The 11,724-nt window shown below is 44.9% G+C and overlaps 1 protein-coding gene across 1 annotated transcript; it reads right to left on the bottom strand.

Annotated features, from left to right (window-relative positions):
- Positions 1-1,886: 1,886 nt before the first annotated feature.
- Positions 1,887-11,408, bottom strand: LOC119349532 (guanylate-binding protein 2-like). Its single transcript, XM_037617570.1, has 14 exons — positions 11,091-11,408; positions 9,341-9,502; positions 8,582-8,647; positions 8,256-8,399; positions 7,974-8,087; positions 7,744-7,845; positions 6,929-7,114; positions 5,249-5,338; positions 5,038-5,172; positions 4,574-4,696; positions 4,373-4,458; positions 3,355-3,967; positions 3,183-3,260; positions 1,887-3,111 (listed from the first exon to the last, which is right to left on the bottom strand). Exons 1-14 carry the CDS (start codon positions 11,328-11,330, stop codon positions 2,062-2,064), a joined length of 3,189 nt encoding a protein of 1,062 aa, XP_037473467.1. The 5' UTR covers positions 11,331-11,408; the 3' UTR covers positions 1,887-2,061.
- Positions 11,409-11,724: the final 316 nt, after the last annotated feature.

Here is an 11,724-nt window from a genome sequence, read left to right as displayed (position 1 = left end):
GGATGGTCGGGAGGAGGAGGAGGGAGAAGGGTGGAGGAGGGAAGTCGGAGAAGTAGGACTTATATTTAGGAATGGATGAAGTATTAACTACACGCCATATAAGCAAATTTCTCTTGAGTGTGTTATGTTATTAGTTAAGTTACTCCCACTATGATCAGCCTTATTATACTTGGTTTTGATGACGTGGCAAAGGTTGCACCTCGTTCGTGACCTGCACCTGGCCTCGTCCATCCTCCGAGCACGAGCCAGTGTCCGTGCCACTCGGGGTGCATGCATCTCCTCGATGCTTGACATGAGCACGTAGCTCGCCGACTCCCATTGTTCCAACTCTGTAAGCTCCTCGTCTCCAGGTTGCCGTGCAGCTTGCACGAGGCCAGCAGCGTCTTATTCTTAATTATACAGGCGCCAAGCTCGAAAGGCCGGCGTGCATTTGATCGGACGGACCGCGTCGTGGAACCTAGCTGCCGCTCCGGCCCAGCACATGCAGCCGGGTTTCGTCTGATCCTTTCGGCCGTCTGGGCCGTCGCGCTCCTGCTGCGCATACGCCGGCGCGCGGCCGCGCCGAGGTGCACACGCAACCAGCTGCCAACCGACGCACCTCGCTGTCGCTGTGCGACCATTACGGCGGTGCCTCGTACTCGAGCTCGGAGGACCGCTGGCGAGGCGCACAATTCTTTTCCTTTCAGCCTAATCTAGAACGCAAGCTTTGTGGGTTGCAATCGGATACAATGTGAGCACGTACCTGCTGTGCAAGCATGCACGCACAGTAGTACATACAACAAGTACGTACGTGCCACCATGAGGCGAACAGTACTAATTAACTAACCTAATTGTGATTAGTAGCTCTAATAGTGGGCGTCGTCAACTCAACTGCCGGCGGCAACCGCAGATGGCACGGCCGCGAGCTTGATGCATGAACTGTTGTCCACGGAGGAAGAAGCGGACGCGGCCGGCAAGAGCGAGCGCTGCCGAGACTACTGTCAAACCACAATCAATGCGATTTTATGTACCTGGTGATCAGTCAAGGAAGAATTCCATTGCAAACGCCGAGCTCGAGACGCCCCACGCTCATGAGCCAAAAGGAGAGCTCCAGCTCAGCTCACCAACTTCACAAGGAACTCAGGCTCGACGAGCTCGCGAAACTCGTCTTTCCAGGACAGTGTACAGACAGTAGTCTCTCCGATCCTTAGGGAAGACACTTCAATAACTATATTTTAGTTTTACAACATAGAGCTTTTTTTTTTAATTTGAAAGATACATAGACCTTTACTGACAGTAGGAGGAAGAGCAATGCTTGAAAGCTCTTGCTAAAGCAAGGGAGTGAGCTGCCAAGTTCCAGATTTTAGGAATGTGGGAGACTTTGTAGGGATTTCAGAGAAGAGGCCGCATGGAAGCAGTTTGCTAGAAGCCGCCTGATACTCCAGTGGCCGGGCTTGGATAGTGGGTCCCTAGCTTTTCAGCTGCATATGCAAGAATCTTGCAACCTGCGAGAAAAGAGACTTCGATCCATACCAAAGCCTCGAGCCTACAAAATAGAACTCACACTGGCAAATCAAGCCTGAAGAAAATAGAGTTATCTGAAGAAGGCAACTTCAGCCACGCTCCCAAGTCCAGTGGTAGCATCGTTTCCCTACCTGGGAAGGGTTGAAATCTGCATCCACGCCTTTGGAAATGCAGGGCGGAGAGAAACATTTCAAGCAAATGAAGAAGGCCAAGCGCGCAGTCCTCGATGCTGCGAGAACTGATGGCTGGGCTCAACGCTGTGAGCAGAGGTTGTCGCATGCTCAGCCCTGTGACTTCTAAGATCACCAGATCAATCTCGAGCTACAATTGGATAACGGGGAGATGCATTGCTGAAACAAGGCTCAGGAAAGCTTCTGTGCAAGTGAAGAAAGCAAAGCGCACACAGTCCTGAACAACAAAGTCCACAAACCAACAAGTCCCTCGCCAAGTTATACATATGCTGTTTTACAATCTGACCTAAAACGTGTCACCAGCAGACAACGCTGCACGAAATCTAGAATTAGCAAATGCTGTTACATATTGTTGAGGAAGAGGCAATCAAGCGCCGCCAACGACGTGCTTCTCATACAAGGCGACGATGTCCTTCTTGTTGGGGTTCTTCAGCTGCAGCAGCTGGGCGCCGAACCCCTGCTTGGTCAGCTCCTGCTTCAGCTTCAGCACCGTGAACTTGGTGTAGTCCTCGGTCTCCGTCTCGGTCCCCTCCAGCTGCTGGCTCCCGTTGTTCGTGTCCTCTCCGAAGAACACGGATCCGCCATCCTCCGTGTGATTGTTCTTGAACGGGCTAGTTGTGCTCTTCGATCTTTTCCTTCGCCTCCCGGTGTCGACGTCGTCGACGTCCATGTAATGGACGGACTCGGTGGCTTCGCCCCTCGTGCGCCTAGAGTAGGAGGCCTTCACCTTGCTGTCAAGTGCAGTTTCATTGAGCCGAACAGAGGTGAGCTCCTGCTGGAGCATGTCCAGCTTGCCCTGGGTTGATTGCAGCTGCAGTGACAGGGCCTCGGCTCTCTTATTGGCTTCAGCGCAAGCTTCACGCTCTGTTGCCAGCAGACTCTCGAGCACTTGGACCGTATTGGATCTCTGCTGGTTGTTCTGTTCCAACATCTCCCCAATCTGCTTTTCCCTCTCATCAACCCTTTCGTCAAGCATCCTGACCTTGGATAGAGCATCCAACTCAGACTGATGAAGCCGCTCCATTTCTTCCACCATCTTACTTTTCTCTCGCTCTAGAGTTTCAACCTGTCGCTCCATTCTTTCTATCAAAGTGAGTCTCTCCATTGCTAGTCGCTGTGCTTCCCCCTTGTCTCTCTGAGCAGCAGCAGCTTCTACACGAGCTAAATCAGCCAACTCTACTGCTCGTTTAGCCTCCCTTTCGGCGTCCTTGCACCTCATATCTGCCTCATCAAACTTTTTGCACTCAGATAGGAACTTCTCCTGAAGATGGTTCTTTTCTTGTTCCAGGATCCTCACTTCCTTCTCACGGGACTGAGCTTCAGTTTTAACAGACTCCAAGTTATCAGTCAATAGTCTGATTTCTCCCTTCAGAGCCACTGAATCTGACTCATGATTCTTCAACTTTGCTTCAGTAACCTGCATTTGGTCATTAGGCATTACATGTTATATATCGCATTTGAGGGTGGGAAAAGAGGGAGGGAGGGTACCTCAAGCCTCGACATCAAACTTGTCTTGTGAACTTCAGTTTGGTTGATTTTTGCATTCAATGTAGCTATCAGTTCTTCCTGTTGACAGAACAAGAAACTAAAAAGTAAACAACCAGGAACACACGCATCTAAATTAGAAAGGTAAAATGTCAAGTGCAAGAGAAAGGTTTACCTTCTCGTGCAGCTGGGTAGCAAGTTCTACCCTCAATGCATCTTCCCTTTCTTGCACTTTCTTATTTGTGCGTTCCTGTGCTGAAGCTGCTCTCTCAAGAGCTGTTTTGGCCTCATTGGCAGCATATTCATATTTACGTTTCCACTCAGAAGCTTCCTCTTGAGCAGATTCAGCCTGCTCTCGTACAGCAGATAATCTGCCCTCGCTGATGCTTACCCGAGATTCCAGAGAAGCAATCAGGGATTTTGACTTGCTTTCATCTGCCTTCTGCTGTGAAATGCAGTGATCGTATTTGCTCTTCCAATCAACACATTCTCGTTTTGCTTGTTCAAGAGCAGAAGACAAGCCCTGACAGCGTTCATCCAACTTGCTAACCTTGTTTTGAAGTTCAGCTATTCGAACAGAGTAATCCTTTGACATTTTCTGCTTATCATTGATAGTTTCCTCATAGCGCCTTAAATACTCAGCTCTGTGCCCCTCACTTGCCTCTAGTTGCTTCCTGAGCAATGATACCTTATCATCGCTTGAACTGCATTTCAGTCTCAGGGCGTTCCTTTCAGCATCTATATGCTCCAATTGTTTTCTGAAAAGGTCTAGCATTGGGCCCGCCAAACTGCAGCAATTCATCGGCATATGATGAAATTTAAGTGAATACACAAGCAAATGAAACAAGCGAGGGCCATGGTTAAGATGTTCAGCAAAACAGATAATGTAAAGATGGTAACAAAGGATAGATTTGGTTCCTGAAAGTATATCATACAGCTAAGGTTGCAAGCGGCGCGTCCACTAAGCCCACACAAGTAGATAGTACAATGTAAACTAACCCAGCAAATACGAGCTATAACTGATTTGAGCGGTTTTGAATAGGAAACAGGCAAAAGCGTGTGCCGCTTGTATCCCTACATGCAGCCAGCTTGAACCACGTAGCTTCAAAGTTATATTATCAAGTTCAAAGTACAAATTACGATATATCATGTCCCCAAAATGAAAACATTACGAAAAATGATGAGGTGCTTACCACTGATGCAGAAATGTAACGAGCTTTGTCCATTTCTTCGGCCCATAAGAAGTCGCCTCATACTCCATGAGGAGGCCATCGAGGATCTGCATTATATCAAACATAATTGTGTTAGTACTATTGAACTTTAAGCTAAAATGAATACAGCATTCCAAAGGTTTGCAGTATTGCATCTCAGAGAAAAGCTTAAAATAGTCTTACCCTTACTACATCATCCAACTTTGAATCAGGGCGGTTACATGCTGCCCGCACTTTTGTCTCCATGCTCTGTATTTTATTTGAACATTGCAAGTCGGCCTCCAGAAAAGCATTCCTTTTAAAATCCTGCGTTCATAGCATTATCATTTAGCACACTTTGGTACTGATGTACTCCCTCTGATTCACAACATAAGTAGTGCATATATTATGAAATGACACTCAGGCCATAATTTTATCAAACAAACAAAAAAACCATATATTATGAAATTCTTCACATTGGTAACTCTTTTTACATCAATGTTCAAGCCTAAAACTCTTATGAATGGCAGAAATTCTAAACCACTTATATTATGAATCACATGGAGTACTTTAACAGCAAGCACCTATGGATTGATGGAACATTAATGAGAAAGACAAGTAATAGCAAGCATGGTCAACTAAAGTAGTAGATGAGGAGCAGCAGTCACCTCAAATCTCTTCCTTAGAGTAGTCTGAAGAAGCTTTTCAAATTTAGAACGAGCTGACCCAGCACCAAAAGCAGAGGCATTAAAAACACTAATGGCCTTGTTCATTGCACGTTCATGTGCTTCTTGCAAAGCATCCTGCCAAAACAAAACTTATCAGAACCTCCCAAAAAAGTGGAAGGAGAATTGCATCTTGCTTATTAGCAATGCCTACCTCTTCTGCTGGTTTTTTGCAGTCAAAAGAAGAATTGTAAGTATCCATAGCAGAATCATATGCCCTACGACATTCGGCTTCCTCCACACTCTGCATAACAAACAACTATGAGACAGCTCCTCCTCAACAGAAATCAGATATCAAAATCATGATAGAACAGTAGAGATACAGTAATAAAACAGCAGTGAATCGGTGGCCCCCCACCCCTCAAAAAAAATGACTAGTTGGTCACAGGATCATTTTTGACACCTCATATCACCACATGTATAATTTCTCTAAAATGTTCATAAAGTCCTAACGAATAACTGTAATTGCTCACAAGACCATTTTTTGTCACCTCATATCACTACGTGTGTCATTTCTCAAAAATGTTCATAAAGTCCTTTCATCCGTTGCCTCAATATACTTTAGTCAGTTCTCTGAACTATTCATATCTTACCTTCTTACTCCACTAAGCAATTATGTAAGTTAAGTGATAAATTCACAGCATGTCATCCATAACATCATAATCACTAACGCTGCGTTTGGATGTTGACATTGAGAACGAGAATTAGACTTTGGCATTCGGGTAGCCGAATACCGCTGTTTGGCAGGCCATGGCATTCACGCTTGGCATTGAACCCCAATATTCGATGCCCCGCGGCAACACTTGCACGACCCAGTCTCCAATTCGGAGCTTCACCCCTCGGTTTTGCTAGGTATTCAGCCAGCTCGCTCCCCCGCATGTCGCATACCATACGGCCCTGAAAATTCGATTCAGCCGGTGGAGACTAGGAGCGGCGCGCTGCGGAGTTGGACGACGGCGCAGGCCAGGTCCTGATCGTCCTCCTCCTCCCCGCATCTCTCCGATGAGCATCCGCCCATCCCCCGCTTTTCTCCCTCCCATCGCGGGTCAGCGCCGCCCCCATCTCTCCCTGACAGCTCGGCCAGCATCCCATGACGACCGCTGCCTCGTGCCACTCATTGCGACCGTGCAACCACCCCTCGCCCACCACCGCCGACACCCCGTGGAGCCTGTTGCATCCATCAGCTCCCATGGCGCTCACCCCCATGTCTCTCCTGCATCCCGTGTTGTTCCTCACTTTGACTATATACAGATGTTAAACATAAAAATCAAAGTCTCTTGCAACTTAATTCCTCACTTTGACCATCCAAATAACATTTGGCTTTCAACCACAATCAAGTATGCCTTCTGAATACCTAAACATCCAAACATAAATATTGGCATTCAATCTCAATACCAATACCTGTGATATTGGTATTCAACCCAATGAATGCCAACCCTCCCAATGCAAACATCCAAACGGAGCACAAGGGATATTTATAATGACATAAAAATCTAGCAGATATAAAGCACGCACCATTTCCTCCAAATATTACCTGCTGCAAATGAGCTCTACAACAGTTCAAACTCTTTAAATGCTTATGGATCAAATGGGCTAAAAAGGTACTCCCTCCGTAAACTAATATAAGAGTGTTTAGATTACTATTCTAAACACTCTTATATTAGTTTACAGAGGGAGTAGAAAGCAATTTAAATGAATATACTGCAGAACAGGTATGTTTTTCAATAGCATTGTCATAATTAAATTGCAAGCGATACCAACAGTTGGTTGTGCGATTTATACATAAGAACAACATAAGACATGAATCATAATGTCGTCATCAATTTGGGCATACCTGCCATGACGAAGATATTGTTGGGACTGCACCAGTATTAATCGCATCAAGAAATGATTGTGTCAACCCAGCAAGGATGGGGCCTGTCATGGTACTAGCTCCAAGTTGTTTAGGTCTTGTGCGATCAAACACAAATTTTGTGAAAGCATCCAGGCCAGATGTAAACTCTGGACGAAATGTATTTATCTGCAAACAAGAGACAAACTAAGAAGACAAAAAAAAGATTGTACAGAAATGGAAGCATTCGTCAAGAACAAAAAAACTGGCTTTTAGGCATCCAGCTGTTGGTACAAATTTTAGGTAACTTCGTTGCCCTGTACTTCTAACTTAGCCTAGATTAGCTTAGATTTAGCTATGGCTTTTCATTTGTACATTTGTAAGAAAATATATATAAATATGTGCAGTAGAATGCAACTGCTTTCTTTCAGGAAAATAAAGAGCATTTATCAAGAACAAACACTTAAGCAAATAAGACCATAACGAATATGTATAAAATTATAATGTGCAGAACTCTATAAGGGAACACGCAAAACATTCATTTACACCATATCTTGCTAAACCAAGTACATACAATCTTCAGAGAATTTTCCTGCAACAACTTCTACTCTTAAGCAAAAAGGCATTCATTGTCTAACAATGAACTGCATGGATAACTATCCTAGTCTTACACTAGGCATTATAGATAAGCTAATAAGAAAAGCTTCGCAAAAATAAGATTCTATCCGGATGGTAATGATACGCTTCTTGCGGACATTTTTTGCCATAAAATGGTACTATGGAGGTTATCCATTGCAGTTGACAGGAATAATACTTACAGGAAGTTGGTCAAGGCGCTGGAGATCTTTCTCATTGTTCACAGGTCGCACAAGTGTAAAGCATTCCCTGTCTGGAAAAAGAGCGCGGATTGACTCCCGTATCTTTCAGATATGTTGAGAAAAAGATGCATCAGTATCTTTAAGATATGTTACAAAAAGATAAATCACAACAGTATGTATGCAAATTTACTTAAGCAGAAATGCATTAGAAGGAAGTCCTGCCACCATACCGCGTTCTTAGAAGATACATCTCTTCCGCCACTTTGAACGGGCCTTAGAGCTAGTTCAAGGTAATCTCTTGGTGTAATTTTTCTGTTGTCTTCAGACAGATCCAAGTAGAAGTCCTGTTGGTACCAAAATCAACAAGCCAGTGATTTTCAAAGATTTACGAAAGGAAATGCAGGTATGGTTAAACACCGGAGATGTTTGATAGAACATGTGTGTACAATTACAAAACCATCATATTTAGTGCAAATAGACTTTATTAGGACAAAATAAAGACAATATCTTACCCTCAACAGCCAAACAAAGACAGGTGAGAAGTGCCCAAGTTCAGAGGCACTGGACCTTCCACCTGAGGCCCTAACCCGTATGTGCTTTGTCATTTCTGTGACTAGTGAAAGACGGTCAATTGAGGCTTCATCTATCCCTCCCATCTGGAAGAAGCAACAAGGTTTCAAAAAAATAGATTAGAGTATGAAAGGGGGGAAAACAAGCAAGCTTACTGATCAGCTCCTCATCTATGACCAGGGACTACACAAGCTTCTGCAATATCACTGTAGCATGCCCTCCAAAGAAATAGATAGCAGAAACCTTAGTCACTCGCTCAGAAATATACCTGGTTGTATATGAACATGCTTGATAACAGAACAGCCAACGAAAATATTTGGATACTGTAGGTGCCCTGTCAAAAAGGGAAAGAGTAATAAGACAATAGAATAGAAAGCAGATAGAAAATTATATCCTAATGCACATAAGCAACCATAAAAAAATCACCAGAAGCAAAAAAAGACAACAAGCATTGCTCAAAATTACAATTAGAAAACATGAAATTGTGTAAACGGAATACAGAAAAACTATTTAGTTAGCAACCTATCTTTGAACAAATAGCCAACTAGCAGAGAGAAGGTTGATGTCCTAACACAGAGTTGTGAACATCTCACTAGGAATAGTTGGAGAGAGAAAACACTCCAGAATAAGGTATCTAAACGTGGTAAGAATGTCAACAGAATTGACCATCACGCTTTAAAAATATAGCTTCTGTTTATACTGATGGGGAAAAAACTACTAACTGCACATCGCCTGCTAAGTTAAAAAAAACACCACATGAAATTTGCAGAGACTGTATTTGTATGGACAAAAATAGAATTAACAAAATTGACATGAGAAATCTGTATGTCCAAATAAGTCAATAGTCATAACCGTGGCATTGAAGGAAAACCCATAAATATTGGAAGTAGAAAATCTTTTGACCATCTCAACATCAAAATTCAACTAGCAACTCAAATAAATGTGATCCAAATAAATAAAGACATTCTCCAGGATCATTTAGCAGACCATGACATTGTCAGTTTCAAAGTGAAGTTACACAACATACCGTTTGGTCATAAGCATCAATGCCTTCGGTGTCCAACAATACAAGATTGTATTCAGTTCCATCAAGACCCGTCCTCTTCAAAGGTGCACTCCACATCCAAAGTCCCTTGGTGCAAGGTTTATGTGTCGATGCAACTTGAAAACCACTGCTTCGCCCTAGAAGCTGCATACGTAGATAATCATTATCGTCTGATGATGAAATGGAGAGCGAGGTTGAAAAGCATGCAGCAAGGGAGTATTATTTAGCAAAACAAACACAAAGGTTCAAGTACATCCGTCCATCCATGCAAGAAAAAACCTTCTGACACAGTCTGATGGATTAATAATAGGATAAGGATTTGAATGTGAGGTTCATCTGATGGAGCTGATAGAAGTAACTGGTTATATTTTTGTTCAGTACATACTACACATCACGCTATGAGATGTCAGCCTCTATTCATGTGTTAGCAGTTTCTTTTTCCGAAGTACAAAATACTTACAATCCAAAACACTGTGCATTCAATGACCCAGCAATGTATTGTCTCTTAACGATGTGGTTCGACGTTCTTGTTTTATCATTCACACTTTCCTTTATGACTTATAATCAAGTATGCCATACATGTACTCTGCAACAGAAGTACATAGAACTAAATAGATCCTGGATCCTGGTAACTTACCACCCAAAATTGTGTCGTTATGGCCTGAGGCACCTAACAGCAGTACCAATGATTTTGTCAAGATGACGTCAATCACTGTATTTCCATCTCAAATGATTGTTTGAATTAACTTTAGCAGTTTTCTAGTACACTTTCCTTTATGACTTACAATCAAGCATGTCATGTACTCTACAACAGAAGTACATAAAACTTAAATATATCAAAATCGTGTCGTTATGGCCAGAGGTACCTAACAGCAGTACCAACGATTTTGTCAAGATGACGGCAACACTGTATTTCCATCTCAAATGATTGTTTGAATTAACTTTTGCAGTTTTCTCGTCTTGTTGGTATCAAGTTTGCAATTCTACCAACTTTATAGTTCCACTATTCCAAGAGATATCTTGGGGTTTAATGCCAGACCAGTTACAAATTTTGTACGTGTTAAGCGAAGCCAAAGATCCACCAAAGTGAGCACACGGTAGAACCAACAAAATCACAAGTGTGTACTAGAGGCACCTAAACCCTATAACCCTAAACCACCCAAAATACGACTCCAGTTGCTAAATTCTCCATTGAGTCTTCCAAGCACTCTCATGCTAGAGGCACCTAACAACAAACAGTAGCTATGGTTTTGGAAAGATGACGCCAATCACTGCATCTCAATCTCAACTGTGTTTGTCCTACCAATTTTGTAGTTCAACTATTCCACCAGGAGTTGGAACTGGTTTATATTACTGATGAAGTCCTCCTCACAAATAAAATGTATCCTCTTAACATACTGACACAACAAATATTCTTCTGCACTCTAAAGTTCCAACTAGGGTCCCAAATGGTCCACTCCAGCAGAGTGAGTTCACTCACGGTAAAACCCCAACCGGATCCCGCTCCAATTCCAACAAATAACTAAACCCTAGAACCCCAAATCCACCCTAACCCGCTCACTCGGGTCACGAAACCACCCCTTGCATCTCCCGAACGTCCTCACGCCGGAGCGGAACGCGCCGATCTACCGAGCCGCGGAAACCCTAGACGCGCATTCGCCGACGGACGAGAGCCAAGCCCAAAACGCCCGCCCCACGAGGGGCCCAGAGAGGAAGGGGGCAAGAGCGGTACCTGGTTGAGGACGAAGCTCTTGCCCTGGCGCGCGCGGCCGCAGACGGAGACGACCCCGACGGGGCCCTTGACGAGCTGCAGCGCGGCGACGGCCTCCGGGTCCATGACGAACTTGCCCTTGTCGTCGCAGTAGACGAGCCGCAGCGGGCGGCCCAGGCCCCCCGCCGCGGCGAGCGCCGCGGGGGAGGCGTCGCCCGCCGCGGCGCTGGGGCTCCCGCGCAGGCCCAGCCTCTGGAGCATCGCGCCGCCGTGAGTCGCCGTCAGGGGCTTCGGTCTCTCTCTCTCTCTGTCGCGCTGCCTGTGTTTGAAAAGGGGAGGAGAATGCGGAGATGGAGCGTGTCGCCCGTGCGGGGTCGGGTCGAGGGTTTGTTTCTTCGAGTAGCACCAACGCGGTGTTGGAGGCGACGTGGCGGTCGGTCGGCTTTTGGGCTGGAGGCGACGCCCGTTGCGCTGGCTGGACCTCGCTAGGGGTGGGGTGGGGCCTTGGTCGGTTCGCTGAGTTGGTATTTTTTTTTTGATGAGGCAACGCTGAGTTGGTCTTGGTCGGTGCGCTCCAGCCAGAAATAACGGTGCCATTCCAACTTGGGCTTGTGGGCTTCGCTTTTCTACCACAATGGGCTTTCTCTGTGGATCT

The sequence above is a fragment of the Triticum dicoccoides genome, chromosome 1B, assembly GCF_002162155.2.
Source record: "Triticum dicoccoides isolate Atlit2015 ecotype Zavitan chromosome 1B, WEW_v2.0, whole genome shotgun sequence".
NCBI classification, from domain to species: Eukaryota; Viridiplantae; Streptophyta; class Magnoliopsida; order Poales; family Poaceae; genus Triticum; species Triticum dicoccoides.
The sequence above is the reverse complement of the archived record's forward strand: the minus strand, read 5'-3'. Positions and strand labels throughout refer to the sequence as shown.